This window comes from Azolla caroliniana, unplaced genomic scaffold (assembly GCF_043228905.1).
Source record: "Azolla caroliniana isolate FFs.n. ecotype wild unplaced genomic scaffold, voAzoCaro1.0.p SCAF_3, whole genome shotgun sequence".
Taxonomy (NCBI): Eukaryota; Viridiplantae; Streptophyta; class Polypodiopsida; order Salviniales; family Salviniaceae; genus Azolla; species Azolla caroliniana.
This window is the reverse complement of record NW_028230438.1, coordinates 6,530,204-6,550,964: the sequence shown is the minus strand read 5'-3', so window position 1 is coordinate 6,550,964 and position 20,761 is coordinate 6,530,204. Positions and strand designations below refer to the sequence as shown.

The 20,761-nt window shown below is 38.8% G+C and overlaps 2 protein-coding genes across 2 annotated transcripts; both read left to right on the top strand.

The window, feature by feature from the left end:
- Positions 1-566: 566 nt before the first annotated feature.
- On the top strand, positions 567-3,258 carry LOC147866068 (uncharacterized). The gene is made up of 2 exons (XM_087316435.1): positions 567-1,322; positions 1,440-3,258. Exon 2 carries the CDS (start codon positions 1,808-1,810, stop codon positions 3,050-3,052), a length of 1,245 nt encoding a protein of 414 aa, XP_087172561.1. The 5' UTR covers positions 567-1,322; positions 1,440-1,807; the 3' UTR covers positions 3,053-3,258.
- Positions 3,259-10,702: 7,444 nt separating this feature from the next.
- LOC147866067 (kinase family with ARM repeat domain-containing protein) lies at positions 10,703-20,493 on the top strand. Its single transcript, XM_087316434.1, has 10 exons — positions 10,703-10,937; positions 11,059-11,148; positions 12,269-12,321; positions 12,500-12,575; positions 15,262-15,323; positions 15,406-15,484; positions 15,567-15,626; positions 15,966-17,696; positions 17,850-18,710; positions 18,797-20,493. Exons 1-10 carry the CDS (start codon positions 10,890-10,892, stop codon positions 19,886-19,888), a joined length of 4,152 nt encoding a protein of 1,383 aa, XP_087172560.1. The 5' UTR covers positions 10,703-10,889; the 3' UTR covers positions 19,889-20,493.
- Positions 20,494-20,761: the final 268 nt, after the last annotated feature.

Here is a 20,761-nt window from a genome sequence, read left to right as displayed (position 1 = left end):
CATATAAGTCTCTCTCTCTCTCTATTTGGGCATCTCATATTTGACCTCTGAAGATGATAATATAATATAATCTATCTATCTATCTATCTCTCGAATCTTGATTACGAAAAGGTTTGGATCTTGGCCAAGAGGGTCGAAGCTAGAGTAGTGATGCAACTTGTTTGGCCAAAAGGATGGGCGGCGGGGTGACATATGTCCGGCCAAGCTCGTGAGGTCATGCCCATATCCATACATGCGTGGAGAGCCATATAAGTTGCGTGTCTGGGCAGACACCAAGATCTGTATATGTATATCGGCCGGCAGGGATGGGCGGGCGGGCGGACAAGGCGAGCTCACCAACGAAAGGAAGAAGATGCTCACATAGATGAGAGAGAGAGAGAGAGAGTTTTGCAATGCAATCTGATTGTGTTGAGCTGGTGACAGCCTGTCTTCAACCAATAACTGTCCCCACCTTCATCCCCCCTCCCCTGTCTCTGCTCTCTCTCACTCTATTCAATCCCTGTTTTTGTGTTTTAATTCTATCCTCTTTCTTCTTCTTCTTCTTTTTGCCCTAGTTTTCACCCTGATTTTTGCCCTATCCTGCAGAAACATCTCTGAAGGAAGAGAGCAGAGCAGAGTCCAGAACAGAGCAGGGCCCAGAACAGAGCAGGTTCCAGAATAGAGCAGAGTCCAGAACAGAGCAGAGTCAAGAACAGAGCAGAGTCCAAAACATAGCAGGGTCTAGAACAGAGCAGGGTCTAGAACAGAGCAGGGTCCAAAACAGAGCAGGGTCTAGAACAGAGCAGGGTCCAAAACAGAGCAGGGTCTAGAACAGAGCAGGGTTAAGAACAGAGCAGAGTCCAGAACAGAGCAGAACAGAGTAGAGGAGAGCGGAACAGATCGGAATAGAGCAGAGCATGTGATTGTTAGAGCGTTTCCGGAAATCACTGTTTCTGTTCCTTTGATATCGTTTTCTTTTTTTAGGGCTTACATCAGGAAGTCTCCACAGCATCTCTCTCCAGCATAAAAGTAAACAGTAGGATTCCTCGCAGGGCGGCGGGGACAGCAAGGATTCCTACGTATATACATATACAGGTGTTTGGTTCTTGTTTCTTCCTTCTCATCAAAATCTGTTCGGCTTGGATGAGAGATCTGAGAAAAGAAGGCAAACGAAAGTCGTTCTTTTGCTTTGATTTTCTTTGTGCTCTGAGAAAATTAGTCTGAGATTTCTCGAGAAGAAGAAGAAGATTGTTGGAAAGGGGAATTTCTCGAGGAGTGAAAGTTTCTGAAGATGGGTAGCCTGAGGAATGAAGGTTTCCGAGAAGGTAACCCAAAAAGGGGAGGTTTTTTGAGAAATTAGCCAAATAGGGAAGGTTTTCAGAGAGAAGATTGTCTGAGAAGGCTAGGGTTTTCTGAGACAGTAACTTCCACAAGAGGTGGAAGCTACCCAAGAAGAAAAGTTTTTGAGAAATTAGCCAAATAGGGAAGGTTTTCAGAGAGAAGATAGTCGAGAGAAAGGCTAGGGTTTTCTGAGACAATATCTTCCACAGGAGGTGGAAGCTATCCAAGAAGAAAAAGGGTTTCCTAAATGAATGTTTCTCAGAGAGATTTGTTGAGAAGCTATTTGAAAATTTGAAGATAACAACACGAGAAGGGTTTCTCGAGAACCCAATCCTGACGAGAAAACTGTCGCCTTCAAAGGTTTCCTCTCTTATGAGAGATCACGGGAAAAGGTAGCCAATCAGAGAGAAAGAATATCTGACCACGAAGATTAGTCGTCATTTGGGGATGCTAGAAAAACCATGCTAGACATTAGCTGAACCTGCTAATGCCCGATTCGAGCGCCGCGACCGATGTACTCGGCATAGGGACCCTTGTACTAGTATTACTCTCTTGCCTTTTCGGAGCTTTCTCCATTGTTTACATCCTATTGTTTCACTTCCGAATCAACAAATTGAGAGAGCCTCTACTGCATGACTTTGATTCGCCATGGATAGCTCGGATGGTCCTCGTTTGCTTCTTCATCCTATGGAACCTAGGTGAAGCTCTCTGTCTTCCATGGTCAAGAGAAAAGGATCGAGTGTTAGAGGTTTCTTCCCAAGTTAATCTCTGCAAGGCCCATGTGGTATGGTCTCTTGGGCTCATGGAACCCGGTTTGCTCCTCATTGTTTTGTTCTTGGTTCATGGGGCCTTGCAAGAAGGCTCAAGGAAACATATCAATGTTAGGGTTTTAGCACTCATGTGTTTATGCGGCTTACCAATATTCGTCTTGCAAGTCATAGTGGCCATGATAAGCAATGGTGAAGGAAGCGTTTTTGGTGTGGCCAAGTTGCCCTCATACTTCACGAGTTCGTATGAGAAGGTGGTATTGGACGGAGCAAATGTAGAGGTAGAACTATGCACCTATCCACTCTTAAGCATACTCCCACTGGCTCTATTCTTCATCATATTTATGCCTTATTTCACATGGTTCGGGTTTCAGCTCCTCCGGAATATAATCAACCGGAAGCTCCGTGCCCGGGTCTACTGGTTGGTATCGATGTTCGTCATTTTACTTCCAATTCACGTTGGTTTCCTCGGGGTGTCAAGTGTGGTGAGCCGGCCAGGAAAGGCTGCCCATGAGGCATTTTCTTTCCTTGGCTTCATGTCCTTGCTACTCATCATTGGCACGGCCGTGTGCATCCTCGTGGTGCTGCCCATTTTTGACGCCACCGCTGTCCATCACTTGTTTCACACACGTCGCTATCGGCCATGGAATCATCAAAGCGAAGCTTTTAGAGGGAGTATTAGTAGTAGTCCGCATGGGGTATTTAGAGGGGGACATTCCAATGCAGTTGTGAGTGATGATGATGATGCCTCGTCACAAGGTCTCGCGAAACGTAGCCTCTTGGGGGCTGTTTCACAGTATCGGGCCGATGCGAGTACTTCTTCGTCCACAAGCGCCCGTGGTTTTGATGCCATATCTAAGGATCTAACTCTTGGACCAGGGGCCTGGCTTGTGGATGTTCCGGGGTCAGTTGTTTCCCCACCCTCTTCTCCAACTCTATTGGGCGCACCTCTCATTTTTCTATGACAATCATCTATGTTTTTGCCATGTATAATGCCTGCTAGGAGTGTCATCTTTGTGGATGTTGCATTGGAGTGTCATCTTTGTACCCTATTCTGGTATATGTTAGGGAAACCCTCAATTTTTTCTTTGATATATGGAAAAAGTATATACTTTTGTAATTTTATGGTAAAGGTAATTAATACCTGCAAAAAAGGTTTGGCCAATTCCCACTTGTGTCAAATTTATTTACTTGTCAAAGTGTGTCAAGTTATATGCTTTAGATCGTTTTCTACTGTAGTAGGTTGAAATTTTGTCTCTGTTGGTATAACATAAATGCGATTAATTTATGATGTTGATTCGCTAATAGAATCAAAGTTGGATCATTGCTACAAAACGGACAACTGTTTAGTTTGCTTCCAAATAGGCCCTTCTAACAAAAGGAGTAGTCTAACTGAATATATTGCAGAATCTGGAAGATGATTTCAAATGGTGATAAGTTTTCTAATACAGCTAAATGGGAGTCTATATATCTTTAGTAGATCTATTTTGATGGGAGTGAAAAATATAATACAGCTATTGTGGATCACGATTTGATAAGAGTGTTTTCACTTGCAATGTAAAGGAAGCTCGAGTAGGAGGTCCAAAATGCATACATAAATCAGAACACAAACAAATGCGTTGATAGTGCTATCGGACAATATGGAGGCCAATGTAGCAAACCGCACATCTTGGCTCAACTTCATGTAACCACACATGTGCCCCACCCCTCCTAGGATTCTACTGCCTACTCTTACCAATTGACAACATTCATTTGGAACCCCCAATGTTAAGGCAATATGTTGAGGAAATGTTATATGATGACAAACACAAATCTCATGCCCATGCAAGTATCGCATGGAAATGAGCAATCCACAATTTGGTTTCATGAATAAGACCATAATTGTATACATACATATATGTGTTCATTTGGTTGTTGCTAAACCATAATTAGTTACAAGTCCATGTGAATTTGGTATAATGATTAACTTTATACATCACATCAACACATCGAGTTGATGAAGTCAAGCACACCATAACCAATAACATTTTGGTAGATGATGTTGTTGCTCAATTATTCCCTACTAGTCGAGAAGCTTTGATAATTGAAAGCACGCAGTACCCATGAGTATGGCATCTTCATGATTTTGGATGGACACAAGGAAATATCTTTAATGGTAGTCATTGAGCATTGTGAGCATTTCTCATGTGGGGATCACAATGGAAGTTGTATATCATTTCAATGGCTTATGGCAAGAAGCAAGTAGTGATTGAAAATAGAAAGCCTATAAATACATCAAATATCTAATGCTAATTCAAAACAAAGATGAGATATGAATGACAAGGCATGAGGATAGAGAAAGGAGAAGCAACAAGAGAGCAATAGACAACTAATGAGTCAAAATAGAAAGGCTATGATTACGACCAATTATTGGTGTTGATCTCCTCGAGAAAACTAGGGTGAATGCCCCCTTTTATACATCTAAATATGCAATGAATGATTGTGGATGGCCATTCACTATTATGAGCTTGTATGAATTTTCTTTCTAGCCCTTCACTATTTATATGTACCCACATAGAATAACAACTCTTCACTCATTGTTGGTTGTGACGTTGTCGTGGCGTGGCTTGCCTAGAAGCGTAGTGTTGCTTAGACAAGAGATATCGTGAAAGTAAGGAAGGAATCGCTGGGATTATGAACGGAAGAGACGAAAGAGTAGAGATATAGTAAATAGAGATCAATAAGATATGACAAATTAGGATTTTTAAGGAATATAAGATAAGATATAAAATAATATATGAGAAAGTGTATGAAATTTATAATCATTTTCATAAAAGAGTTACAAAATGATTGTGCACGTCGTTGAACCTCCGAACTTTGTCTTGCAAGGTAATCGCTCTTCTCTTTCTTCATCGTCGACCACTACAATCTTCACTTCAATATTTTGATGAAGATAAGGCTCGAACCGCCTCCCTCTTGTTGAGAGTTGACCACCACGACCACCAAGCTAGAGCTCCACGTTTATGTTAAACTTCTTCCCTTCTTTCCCTATTTTTATGGTATCTCTTATGTAATACATAATTTGATTGATATCTCATACCTCTCCCCTTTTGATCTTCTCTTTCACCCTTTAAATAGGTGCCCCCATGCATATGATGCATTGGAAGGTACAAGACATGCATGTGATGCATGATAAACATCTCGCTCATTTGAGCTTTTATGTATGAAACAATATATGCAATAACAATAAACATGAAAATATAATCTTAAAGAGAAAGCAATTAGCCTTATGGTAGTTGTGTTGACTTTGGTGTATGAGGTTGTGGGTTTGAGTCTCAAAATACTATTAAATACAACATACAACTTTATTTTTATATCATCAAGTAAATCCTTTATGTAATATAAAGTATGCTTTACTTTATGTATATTACTTTGAGAGTCATAGGGTGGGGTTATTGGTTCAGTTCCTCTCTTGTTCGTGTAATATAATATATTTATATATATATATATATATAATTTTTCTTTACATATATATCTAATATTATCATATGTGTTGTTAATATTATCTTTATATATAAAACATTATCAAATGTTATTTTAGTTACGTATTTATCTTATTGTAGACTTTTAATATGAAGCTTTCGTACTTCACGACAACGTAAGGTACTTAGTTGAGCTTGAGATCCTAAACAACATGTTTGTACCCATCTTCTCCCTCACAATAATGATAGCTATCCATCATTGAGGCACAAAGTTTCGATATCATGCTAACTTGTGGAAATATATACGAAGCCAAAATAGCTAATTGAGTACAAAATCAATAAGAGAACATGTGTATAGATGCCAACTTACCATTATATACTTGTATGAAATCCACAATGTCACACCGACCCTTTCTAGCCCTTACAATATCTATATGTACCCACATAATTGTACAATTCTTCACTCCTTGGAGGTTGTGACATAAGGTGTGTGGTTAAGCTTGACATCTTAACACACATGTTTGTACCCATCTCCTCCCTCACAACTTTGTTGGTCATACAACTTAACATGTGTGATTGAGCTTGACATCTTAACATACACGTTTGTTCCCACATAGGTGTATAACCATTCACTCATTAGTAATTGTGACATAAGGTGTGTGTTTGAGCCTAAAATCTTAGCACACATGTTTGTACCCATCTCCTTCCTCACAAGTTTGTTAGATATCCATTGTTGAGACTCAAATCTCACAAGATGTTAGCTTATGTAAACATGGAAGAAGCCAAATAGATAATAGAGTACAAAATGAATAAGAGAGCATGTGTGTGTATTCAATGCATATATACAAAGTTTCTTCTTGTTCCTCTCATAATAGTAGTTGTGACATGGAAAAGTAGGCCCTTTAAGGTATTGTAAGACTAGGTTACATGAAGCCAATTTCTTTGAGGACAAGGTGCTTTTATAGCTCAACTGTGAAAACTATTAGATTAATCTATGTTGTTGTGATGATACTCCATAGACACCAACCAACATCAACCCATGCCACATGCTCTAATTGTACCATATAACCAATGCCTACGGTAGTCCCACAATACCGTATGTGATAGACACAGTAAAACCCAAGTTCCTTAGGCAGAAACACACTAAAAGGGTGACAATCATTTCCTAGTTAATGGAGCCCTCGAGCAAAAGAGTGGGACAATATATCATGCATTCATATGTTGTTAGTTTCCCCAAAAATTGACACGTGTCATGCTCCTTGTTGAATAGTGTCATTTTGCACCATGTGCCACTTTGTGATGCTTTGTTAGTAGTGTTGTTAGCAATTTAGAGGTCATTTGAGATCCCAACTCTATGAGCCTCATTTAGGGCATTTTATCAGACGCATAACATTTAGGAATTAAGGGTAAAATTCCAATGGTTTTAAAAGTATATTAGGAATCAACTCATGCAAGGGGAATGTAGACCTAAGCTAACCTAAGGTACAATTATAATGAGAAGTACCTAAACTAATTGGAAATGGAGACCAACATCTCCTCGAAATGTTGTGAGACACCAAAAGTGCAACAAGGATATTGTAACAATAGCTTGTGTTGATTGCATCCATGGTATGATCTTATGCAAAATTTAGTGGTATTGGATGTTGAAGGTGTTTAGGATATGCCTTGATTCCCTTGGTCATGGGTGGTTGGGTGGAAGCATGCTCCGCACCTTGCAACCATTCACGGCTCCCCTGTTGGTATTCATGCTAACAAGCTATATTGGCAATCATGCATTAGATTTTACAATGCGATGACATCTCGTAATATTGTGTTATGGCTTAGACTATCTATGAATACCTTCATGCTAACAAGCTATATTGGCAATCATGCATTAGATTTTACAATGCGATGACATCTCGTAATATTGTGTTATGGCTTAGACTATCTATGAATACCTTCATGCTAACAAACTATTTGGCAATCATGCATTAGATTTTACAATGCGATGACTATCTCGTAATATTATGTTATGGCTTAGACTTACGACAAATGTTGCATGATGTGGAACTTTCTAATGAAATTGAGCTACAAGCTCTAAGGCACAACAAGATTTTTGATGGGCTCTCATCCAATCATTGGAGTTATATTTGAGGAAATTCTAGGTCATCAATAAGGTGAAGTAGAGCTAGGGCAAAACAACGTAATCTAACATGGAGCTGGATGCATATGACATCATGGTTGTGGACAAGAACAAGATAATCTAGCTTCAAAATTTGAAAGACTAAAGGATCGATAGGCCATGCTTTCACAATTTGTATTCGTATCAAAAATCAAAATCAAATGAGCTTTTACTATTTTGTTCCACATGAGACTTTTGTTCTTGTTGAGCTCATATTAGGACATGTGTTATGTTTTAACAAATGTGGAAGTGATACATTGGAGGGACATCAAAGGAAGACACATATGAGGAGGAGAATGCGATAACACAACTTCATTGATTTGGTCAATGTTAACATATGGACAAGGTGTTAATGATCTAACTTGTTGCAAGGCTAGGTGGTTCTTATGATAATTCGTGAGAGCCGTATATGTGTTGGACTAAAAGTCCTACTTTAACCATTGTACCCTTAGTGTGAACACTCCTTGTAGTTAGGGCTTTGTTCCCTCATGTATACTAGGAGGAATTCCTCCTTGTACAAGATCGGCGAATGATAATACAATTTTCTGTTTGCTAACAATTGTGTAACTCTATGTGTGTGTGTGTGTGACACACATTCTTTCTATGTGTATATCTTGAAACGGAAAAGAGATAACAATACCTCACACTTACTCTACCCTTGCTTGCTTCACATTAACAAACATCCACACTTGCTTCTGCACGATCGACCACAGTAGACCAACAGACCACGCACAATAGTGGATTTAGACACTACGAGTGTCAATAATATGATCCCGGACCTATAACCTAGTCCCATTTTGTGATGAATCAAGATGATTATGATCTACAAATTTCTTGAGTAGCTTGAGCATCATGTAAATGGCGAGAAAGAGCATCATCCAATGGGGTTGACATAATGTGTTGGCAAAGGAGGGAGTATATTAGGTAGAAGAATGAACCCTTCGTGTTTCTAATAAAAACCAAAATGTCTTAACTACCTCCACATAAAAAATATTTATTCTTAAACTACCATTTCTTCTATGTGCTAATATTCTCCCTTGTGTATATCCCAAACAAATACCCATAAGATCATAAACACACGTAAACATATACACAAAATCATAGCTCTACAAATGCTTAAATAATATATACCCGCAAATTGCACCTACTTGTACACACAATCCACAAGCATACAAAATCATAGGTGCACCGTGCATTTATATCTATCACACACATCAAATATCAATACAATCCCATGGGCACCTTTGCATTTAATGTACACATGCAAATAAATATTATAACACAAACACTCGTGGATTCACACAATAACAACTATCATACACGAACACACATTTTCACACCTTCTTGGGCGCATGCCCACACTCACATCCTATGTGCACCCATACCTTCCACCTAGCAAAATAATTAGATGTGAGCTTTCAAGTCATCTTAAACATTCAACATCAACAAACTCCAGATACATTATCATCAACTCAATCTTCTCTAAGTTTAAGACATAGTGGTCTTGCTTGCATTCAAACGCACATATGAATTTTGACATTTGTAGTCATCCGACTCGTCCCCAACACCAAAACTCTCCACAACATCCTCCAACTTCCTATCAATGATGCAACCATTGACAATCCTAATTCCTACCCGTGGCACAATAGGGCAATATTTCCAACTCATACTCAACTATTCCCAAACTGTACCACATGTAAAACATAGCTTCTACCAAAACATTTGAAAATAAGCTTCTATTGGACCACTTGAAGGGACACGATTCCACTTTCTAAAAGTGAATGTAAGTAGTAATTACATCTTGCAATTACCATAACTAATCTCCTAAATGTCATTATATGTTAATCTCAAAAACAACTAAGAATGGTATTCGAGAAGAGGTATATGGTTATCAACATAGTTGCTTGTACAATCTAGAGTGATTACTTGACTTTCAATTCATATAAAACATATTATAATTTATATTATCTAAAGAGTCAAGTGAATCCAAAACCTTAATGACAAAAAGTGTCTAGGCTCTAGCTTCCTAGTGGAGTTGGGTACAACAACTTCAGGTTCTAACATTGAAGTCAAAACTCTTCACAAACCTCCTTTAGGTTCCTCCTAACAACACAACCTTTGAAAATGTTGTGTATTGCACACTGAAACAATAATTTGGCCCATAATTAGCTAACACCAAAGTGTACCACGCGTACAAAATAACATCTATCAAACCACTTAAAAATCAACTTCTAGAAAAACACTTGAAAGAGACATGCTTAGCTTTTTAAGAATTAGTAATTACATTTTGTAATTACCAAAACTCATCCCTTAATTGTCGATAATTGTTGCTTTTCATAACAACTAAGGATGGCATCTTGAAAAAAGGTACATACTACATAGCTATCAATACAATTATGCATGCAATCCAATGTGATTAGCAAAGTCTCAAGTCAGATAAAACATATTGTGATATATATTCCTCGAGGAGTTAAGAAAATCCATAAGCTCAATGACAAAAAAGTGTCGGCTTTTTTAGTGGGAGGGCTTCTTTCTCGGGGCGTGAGAGACGGGCATACCCTCTTCGGGTTTCTAACCTCGAAGTTTGGTAAGATCAATCGACACATACTAGATGGACAGAAGACCCATCTTCTCATACCCACTTCGGGGTTCTAAACTTGAAGTTTGCTAAGATCAATTGACAGCGAGTAGATGGGCAAAAGCCCCCAAACTTAGCTCTCTCACACCCACTTTGGGGGTTTCTAACCTAGAAGTTCGCTAAGATCAATCAACAACGAGTAGATGGACAATATAAGAAGCCCCGAGACCCAACTCGGAAAATAGAAGCAAAAACATAATGTGTATGTATGTATGTATGTATGTATGTATGTATGTATGTATGTATGTGGCATATTGTCAATGATGAATCAAAAAGCATAGTTCTTGATATTTCCAATACATACAAGCCCACATTTGTAATTTTGCCCTACAATAAGATTTCAAAAAAAAAAAACAGAGAGCTCTCGCTTAGCACGGAGAAGACGCTCCCGCCCACATCTGCGTCTAAAGCTAAATCGCATTTTCCTTCACTACCCACATCATCTCTCCTCTACTCCTCACTTGGGTCCCTCTCATCTCTGTGTTTTCTGGCCAAACCCTAACCCAAACCCTAATCATATCCATTTCGAAGGTTTTCCATCCATGAATCAGTACCATATCTATGAAGCTATAGGGCGCGGCAAGCATTCGGTAAACAAAATAGAAACACATAATCATATTCCATAGTTTTAGTTCTCAGTTATACTGTTCACACCCTAAGTCTCATTCTCTGGTGGAAAATTTATTATTTATCTATTTTGCCGTAATGCAGACTGTTTATAAAGGCAGGAAGAAGAAGACTATCGAGTACTATGCGATCAAGAGCGTGGATAAGGGTCAGAAAAGCAGGGTTTTGCAAGAAGTAAGTTCAAATATGTTCGGACCTAAGAATTTAAGTATGGGGAATGCTGTTTAAGATTGTTCGTTTAATTCTCAAATTGATTTTTTGTGTTGGAACTTGGATGAATTAGACAAAGCATGAACTAAATACATGGTTTGTGTTTTTTGTTCATTATGGTGTCACAAAAATGAATTCAAATCTGTTCTGATTTCAGACCATAATAATGTGATATGCTTTTTAGGGGTATTGCATCAATTCTGAAATTGGATTCTTGGTATTGGATGAATTTTAGAAGCGCGAATTTTCAAAAATTTTGAGGTTTCATGAGGAATTTGAAGCATAAGATTGATTCCCTCATCTAGATTCTATATTTTTTCGTGGTTATTGGTTCAATCCCCAAGTAGGATTCTTGTGCTGGATATAACAAACCTATATGATCTACACTTGTTGCTTGATGCAACTACACAATGCTGGTTGCAAATTGTTTTAATGTATTCAGATTTCAATGGTTTTTGAGGCACTGGGAACATGGCTCTATATTATATGAATTTTAAGTATAGATTTGTTCCATGACATCTGAGTTTGAAGTTCTTGATGCAACGCCAAAGTAGGTTCTCGTGTTGGATGAATTAAGAAAGCATGACACATTCATGGATTTATGCATTTTACGGTATGGTCGTCTCCAAAATTCAAGTGTACTCTGATTTGGCCAACATTACTTGAAGTTTAATCCTAGGCCTGATCTGTAACGTGATGTTATCGGTTCAAGACCGAATTGGGTTTTTCTATCTTGTGTTGCATTACTAAACCATAATTTGTTCACATGGCTGGATGCGTTTTACAATGTTAAGCTTATTGAGGTTTTGATGAATACATTGGGCTGGATTTAGACTCATATTTTATGATTTGAAGTATAGATTGGAATCCTGCTTAATTCTTGGCATCTAGATTCTGAGTTGCATTTGATGTGAAAAACTCAGCCTTAGCATCCAAATACAAATGTAAATTGTTTTATCATTTGGATTCTTCAAAGTGCTGAAGAAATTCAGCAGAGAAGTGTTGATGAGTATTAATTGTTATCTCAGCGTGTTGACTGAAAGTCTTTAACTGCACATACTTACACTATGGTGCTTCCTTACAGGTTCGAACACTCCATTCATTGGATCACACAAATGTGCTCAAGTTTTATGCATGGTCAGTAAAACTTTCATTTTCTAGATAACAGTCCATCTTTGGAATCATGTCACATTTTAATGGTCAAATATAGAAGCTTCTAGAAAAACTGAAAATTTGTCTTGTTGGGCTATTTAGTAACTTTCCTATCTATTAGACAATGCTATTTTCTTTTTCTCTGAGGGTATTTCTTTATTAGGTATGAGACATCTGCTCACTTGTGGCTTGTTTTGGAATATTGTGTTGGAGGAGATCTTCTAACGTTGTTGCAACAGGTTTGTCTCCACTGTCTTTATTGTTTTATTCTATCGATTGAAATTTCATTTTGCCTCTGTGGTCGTTATTGTTTTATTTTTTGGATCAAAATTTCTTGTGTGATATCTAGTGCGGGAAAGTCCACTGTTGCCTATATTAACAGCGTGCAAGACATTGTGGCTTTTTAATACATTAGTTTATTGGGTCATGCAATCATAATTTCTCAAAAAAACAGGAGAATAGGGAGGAAAATTTTTGAGCCAATATGTACAGTAACAATGTTATTTAGTACCCCTACTTGATGTGCATACAATATCTTAGAAATGTGTGTGTGCATGTATCCCAAAATATAGTAAACAGTTTCCTATTGATATGTGCCTTCTAATTAACCATGGCCTCTGTGGCAATTAATGATTTTGAGTTTCGGGTGCTTTAGTGGTAGAACATGTACCTAAGAGTTTACCCAGAAGAATTGATATTTTGCCCAAACACAATCAGAATATATTATTACAAATGCAAACAAAGAATTGTATACACGAGAATATATACTTTGAAAGCAACAATTCATTGACGCTCAAGCCTCTTCCCCCCTTTCCCCACAAAGGCACTCTTTCCTCTTTGTACACCTCTCCTCACTACATGCACACTATCTCCCTCTTTATACACAAATATACTCTCTCCACTCTCTCTACACCTAACACAATTACTAATTGATATACCAGATAAAAGAAAAGAAAGGCGAATAGATTGGATAGAAGAACCCAAATCCTCCTGACCACCCCCGAGCTATGATCAAGACATAGCCAACCTACCACCAACGTCCTAACTCTGTGATATCATTCATGAGTTGTTCCTCAAATACTTTCACTTTATATTCAACTCCAAACTGTTGCAAAAGAGTGTGTGAATAGTTCGGTATTGTAATGCCCAAGGAGAGAGATACCGCAATATCTGTCAGAATGCAGGCCAATCATTTTGTGACATGTATCTTACAAGGTCCTAGCTTAAATGACGAGTTCTGGGTTGTTACTCTGTACCTGATCAATACTGAGTTATTTATGGGTAAAAATTTGTAAGAGTTCCATTGGGTTAATATCTGTGTTGGACTTCCCTACGTAACTTACTTCTGCTTGGTATTTGGGCTAAACACAGACATTCATCAGGTGTATCAATGCATCGTCTATAGTCATAATTGAATTCAATGTGCTCTTGGCCTTAAGACTAGGAGATAATTATTGTTTAGGTTGGCAGGCTGATCCTCATCTTCAATTTGAAAAGGTAATTAGGATTAAGTTTTATTGTTGCGTCTCTCAAGACGGGATAATTCTATGAAATCTATGTACTTGAGGGTCATTGCTTGACACCTAAAAAGGTCCTTGCACTTTGATTTTACCTATTTAGATCTCTGCTCATAAGCTATCTTCATTGGCCTTCTCCTTCTAGCTACCTATTTGGAAACTTTATGAAGTTGTCCACCCCATTATCTTACAATCCTTTGCATACATCTTTCTCGTTCGCTAGGCTTAAATGGGAGTTTTCACCCTTCTCTCGTTGTGATGTTGCAATTCAACACTTCCTGCCTGTATTTTTTTAACCCAGCATTTAGGTTGCATTTCTTGAAGCTTCCACCTTAACATCATATCTTCAAACATTCTTCATCGTAACTAGGCAGTGACCCTGCTGTTCCTCAAAACACCATTTTGGAATCTGGATTTATGTTATTGTGAAGTCATGGTCTTCAAGGACAGGGAATGAGGAATCAAATTGTCATTCTAAAGATTCCATATGAAACAGTCATTAGATTGCTCATAAATGTATGCATTTCAAGCTGTACATTATACATAAACCTCAGATGCACAAAGTAAACCACTTGAAAAATTGCATATGAAAAATAAAATTGAGAGCCTACATGGTCGAACCTGGTTTTGCAAGTACCTGATCATATGAACATGTTACTAAAATTGTGCACCAAACTGAAACCTGAAAGAGAAAGGCTCTTTGTTCATCACATAACTTCTCCAAGACCCTGCTATTGAGAGATGTCACACCACCACCTTCACAGCACCAATGTCTAATAGGAAAGCCCTGTGAATTAATGCACTGTAAACTACAATGTTGCTTAAAACAATTCCTCCATGCACTAATGAGCACATGGTTACACATGTGCACAGTATTATGTTGCATTATTGTGTCTGAATTATTACCATAATCTACAGACTCTTCCTGAATCAGTTCCTCCTGCACTGATGAGCACACACATGTCCAATGTATTATGTGGGATTGCGCTTTATTGCGTTAACATTAGTGGTACTGACCTTCACTTAGATATTAGGTTCACTATTCTTGTCTTTGGAAAGGTATATTGGTAGCGCTTTTCAGTGAATGGATAAGTTTCATTCCAGCACGGTGATGTGTCCTTGTTGGATTGGAAATTATAAATTTGTAATTCTCACTAGTATGAGTTTTTTTAAACCGAAAATGTCATTGGCAAAATCATAAATTTAGATGTACTTTTTCCCACCATATAGTAAACATTTGAAGAGCTCTCTGTATAACATGACAATTTTTAAAACTTGGGCAGATGTCTGCATATAAATATTATTAGAAATTTATCTTACCTTGTTTTCCTTCACATAAATTTCTCCTTCACCCAGTTCCATTTTGCATTTCTTCTTGACACAGTTGCTCCACTTTGTATGTATGCAGGATTCAAAGTTGCCTGAGGAATCGATTCATGATTTTGCACGAGATTTAGTTCATGCACTGCAGTAATATTACATACGATGCTATAACTTTTTCCAAGAAAATCTTTCCTGTAGTTTTAAGATGGTATTCTTGCTATTACCCCAGATTTTTGCACTCTAAAGGAGTCATATATTGTGATCTCAAACCGTCTAACATATTACTGGATGAGAATGGACGTCTAAAGGTAAGAACTCAAACACATTTCAAAAAATAAGTAATGAGTGAAAGGGCTAGGAAAATTTATTCTAAATGTTTGTTGGGTGCAGTTGTGTGATTTCGGTTTGGCAAGGCGCCTAAGTGACATTTCCAAAAGTTCAGTTCAACAGGTAGCTCTATGTATAATGAACTTACATCTGTTACTGCAGACTAACTTTTAGATAGGCCTAAATAATATCTTTGTATATGTATGACATATAATTTACATGCATGTACATATTTTGTCTCCTTTCTCACTCACTCATGCACACACATACGTGGGCTGAATTCATGCCTTGAACTGACATGGGTGCTAGTTCGGCCTGGTAAATACGTGCTTGGCATGAGGAGAGTGTTTCTTTTTTCTCCATTTTTAAAGCATGCAGTGTGGCGTTTTCATAAAAGGAAAAATTAGTTATGAGCTGGAGCTTGGGTCTCAAATTTCGAACTTTTTGTCTTCTATGCCTTAGTTACCTCAAGCAAAAAGGGGCACACCTTGTTACATGGCTCCAGAACTCTTCCAAGATGGAGGTGTACATTCTTTTGCATCAGATCTTTGGGCTCTTGGATGTGTTTTGTATGAGTGCTATGCTGGAAGGCCTCCTTTTGCATCCAACAGTTTCACACAACTTGTAAATTCAATTTTATCTGATCCAACCCCTTACCTACAGGGAAACCCTACAAAAGATTTTGAAGATCTTGTTATGTCTTTGCTAATAAAGGATCCTGCTAAGCGTCTTCAATGGCCTGATGTTTGCAAGCATCCATTTTGGAGGGTTGAAATGAAGATTTTGACACTTCCTGCACAACCAGCTTTTGTTCGGCTTTTGCAGCAGGCTAATGTTGCTGGCGACAATACTAATGCTGCACCATACAAAACCCCAAGTGCCAACTCAAAGGGTGCAAATCAAGATCAGAAGACTCCCATTGAGAAGCCTACCAGAAAGTTGGATTCACATTCAGGACATAAGAAACCACCCATAGCTTCTACCAGAGATACAGAATCATGTGAAAACTTGCCATCATCAAAGCAACCTAACTCTGGCAGGCCTACTAACATGAGAAGCCCAACACCATTGAAGGAGGATTTAGTGCACAAGAACCGTGGGGTGAATCTCTTGAGGCTATCTAAGATAGTAAAAACAAATCTACAGAGAGAAACTGAAGGTGGTAATTATCGTCAGCAAGGCCAGAATGTCCATGTGAATGATGAAGATGTGACAATTGAAAACAATGACTTAGAGCTGGATTTCGCTGAGCAAACAGATGGCGATTCTAATGATGATGATGAGGTGTCAGACATTTCTACATGTCAAGAGTCTCCTGCAGCTGGTAATGAAAATAGTGTTAAAGAGCAGCCTTGTGATGTACAAACACCGCAGGTTAATATGACTGATAGAAATGGTGGAAATGATGCTGATTATGGAAAGGGTGATACTGAAAAAGTTCAAGTAGCCCTTGCTAGACTGGATGTTGCTGCTACTCCTCCCGGTGTTGGTTTACCAAGGAGGGTTCAACGAACACAAACACATTCTGATCAGAAAAAGCTCACTATGATTTCTCCTGCCCATGCTAATGGGGAGCCACTCAAAACCTCCCTTATAATCTCTCAAGCACTTTGGCATCCCTCTGATCTAGCTGTGCGACCCATTATGATTTACAAAAAGGTTGACAAGCTTGCAGAGCCTGGCTATGATTTGCGTTCTCTACCTTGTGATCATATCACACCATCGGACTTTGTAAAGCTCCCGGCTGAAGAAATGGAAAGTTTTGTTAACAAAATTGTGGTGAGTGTCAGTGGTAGTAGTGCACTCAACGAGAAATTGAATACTCTTAAATACCTAGAGACTGTGTGTGCAAATGCAGAGAGTGCAAATATCCTCATAAATGGTCCAGCAATGCAAATGCTTGTAAAGATGCTACGTACGTCAAAGCCTCCTGCTTTGCGTATTCAGGTGATATACACAATGGGCTTGTTGATCCGCCATGCAACACTGATAGAAGAGGAGCTTGCAGGCACTGGAATTATCACTGTCTTAAGTCAAGGTTTACGTGATAAGCAGGACAAAGTAAGACGATGTTCTATGGCAACACTAGGAGAGTTGCTGTTCTATATAGCAACACAAAATGATAGCTCACCAAGGTCTGTGACCGGAAGTGATACAGGTTCAAAAGACGGAAAATCTGCTTCTTCTTGGCAGGTAACAAGGTCATATTTATTTCTGTAATATTGTTTCGGGTCAGATTGGCCACTTTGGCCACTACTATAGCGATGTTACTATAGCCTTTCTTGCTTTTCTTTTTTCTGCTGTAAGACCCATGTTGTTATTACTTACAAACAATACTTTTGACAGGTTCCCAACACATTGATTGCATTAGTTGCTTCTATCCTCAGGAAGGGTGAGGACGATCCCACACAGCATTATGCTCTTAAAACAATTGAGAACATATCAAGCCAAGGTGGAGAATGGGCAGCTCGGTTTACAAATCATGGTGTACTTGAAAACCTCTGTTATATTTTTAAAGCTTCTGGAAAGCAAGAAAGCCTCCGTTTATCTGCAGGATCGTGTCTAGTACGTCTCCTTAGATTTGGAGCTTCTAATGTACCCTTTGTCCTTGAGAAACTGAGCCTAAAAGAGCTTTCTATGGGACTAACAAAGCCTAATCTCAAGGAGCAACAAGTGAACATCAATTTGTTGAACATCTTTTTGATGGGAAGCTCTTCAATGAGTATTTCTAAACAGCTTTCCTCTCTGCTGGAGGAGAAATCACTGGTTTCTAATCTTTTAACAATGCTAGAGCAAAGTACTGAAGTGTTACGAGGAAAATCGTTAGTATGTGCAGCGTTATTGTGCAAGGTTAACCGCAGATGGTTGACTTCACTTTGTAGTGGCAAGCTCTTAGCAGTTAGTGAACGGTTTGTGAAGGAGAAGGAATGTTATGTTAAGCAATGTATAGATGCCCTCATACAGACAATTGTTGACATAGTCCCAAATATCTTGGATAGCATAGGGTCTGATGTGCAGCAACCTGCAGGAAGTGGCAAGCGGCTTACACCTCAATCAGGAAGGAATCAAGTTAGAAATAGTCTATCCCTCTTTCCAATCATTCTGCATTTGTTTGAAAGCCCAGTCTTTAGAGAGAAAATCGTGAATGGGCGAATTCTTAAACTGCTTGCAGGCTTTTTGAGCATTTTGCAAACGGCTTCGTTCCCTGTAAGAATTCTCTATGAACGCAACATTAATCACGAGCTGAATCTTACCCATTGTTTTTCCTGATGATGCATATATATTTTTTACAGGGTCTAGATGAGTTTCAATCCACTCTCCTTAGGATCTTCGAAGTCTTTGGGCAACAATCTTCAATTCCTCTTGCACATCCAGATGTTTTCTTTCATGAAGTTCTCCCTAGCCTTGCCATCTTGTACAGAAAGAAGAGCTCAGGCGACACCCGGTTTTTGTGCTTAAAGACCTTCTTTGATGTACTTGTAGTTTATTTGGATGACATTGCAAATTCTCCAGGAGGAGATATAAGAAACAACAGCAGTGGGTCAGCCAGTCATGATGATTTGAGAGTGATTGCTAGGGAACAGTTTTTGCCCTACTACTCAAGTCTCTTGGATGATGATGATCCAATTCCTATGTATGCTCAAAAAACTCTAATGATGTTGGTAGATATCAAATGCATTGGAATCGAGGATATACTCAGCCTAAAGCTGTTATCCCAATTCTTTGATTTTCTTCGTGATGATTTCTCAACTGTCAATCTGTACAGCGTGAGGTTGTGCCTTTTCTTGGCATCAGCATCAGAAGTCAAAACGAGCTCACTTTCAGGGCTTGGGATTAGTGGAAGAGTAGGTGCATTGATAGAATTTGTACATAAAAGGGATATGGAAGATTTCTTGGAACCATCACTGTCATTGTGCAAATCACTTCTTGTGCGCTGCTCTGTGGAGGAAATAAAAGATATTGGAGAATTTGTGAGCTACATGGATGTGTTCTTAGAGCTTTGTTGTAGGCATGAGCTCCAGGTAGCAGAAGTTGCTGCAGAATGCTTGTATTTGCTTGTAAAGGTACTACCAAGATCTGCAACTCCAGTGTTAGCATCAAAGTTACCACTATTGAGGAATGCATTAGATTGTTGTACTAATTCTCAGGGCTCGAGGACAGCTTCAACGATGCAGAGGCTATTACTGTTAACACTTACTGCAGTTTGTAGAGAACAGAGGACGGGGCATTATTCGAACCGACAGCCATCTCCACATCTTTCAGGTGCAGATGGTTCAGCACTAATGTCTATTGTTGCCAGATTAAAGAATTCCAATGTCCAAGCAGTGGCTGATGCTGCATCAGACTCATGTCTTGAGTTGCAAGTTCTCCTTGGTCAGACTTGACAGTTGGCAATTGGTTGTTGAGATACCTGGCAGTTAACAGTTGAAACTTGCATCAGAGCAAATAGTTTGCAGTTGACAGTTTGAACTTGGCTGATGCAGCACAGATTCATGGTGTTGCAAGTTCTTGGTCAGATGTTGCAATTGGTACTTGACAAATGGCAACAGACAGTTAGTTGAGATTTGGGCCGAGGCTGCAGTCAGATCCATGTCTTGAGTTAGTTACAAGTTCTTGTTGATAGTTGGCACCTGGCATTTAATAGTTGGTAGTTGACAGTTGATGCTGAAGGTGGGCAGAAAGAGACAGAGAGAGAGCCTCTGTTCTGGGTGCACACACACACACCATTGTGTGAATTTTTTTGCATTCCTAGATTCCTTACATTCTTTGTGATGGAATCTCATATGCATGGTTTAGATGCTTGTAACATAAGTTTGTCGTTACGTTTGTTCCCTAAAAATGAAAGACCCTTGAAATTGTAACAAGCTCTGTTGTAATCTTAAGGCCCTGATGTCAACAAGAAAATACGTACGAGGTCCCTTGGGTCTTCCATATGGAAAATTTCTTCCTTGTGTGCTTGATTACTCAATATGAAGTCTGTCTTGTGTCATTCCATTAAGCATGGTTTTTCTAATCATCATGATGTGTTCAGTGTTTGAGAAGGACTTCCTTGCACTAGAAGCTGTGGCCATTTCAATGCTTCAATCGGTGGATTGGTTGCACGCTAGTATGAATGTGCATGATGGTCTTCCTTGATATGATTGTGTTACCATAAAGCTTCCTTGATTCCTTTTTACCCAATAACAGAATTTAGTTATTAGTTGACATTTTAAAGTAATCTGCATTTGGGATCCGGTTCACTGATTGCATCTTCTAAA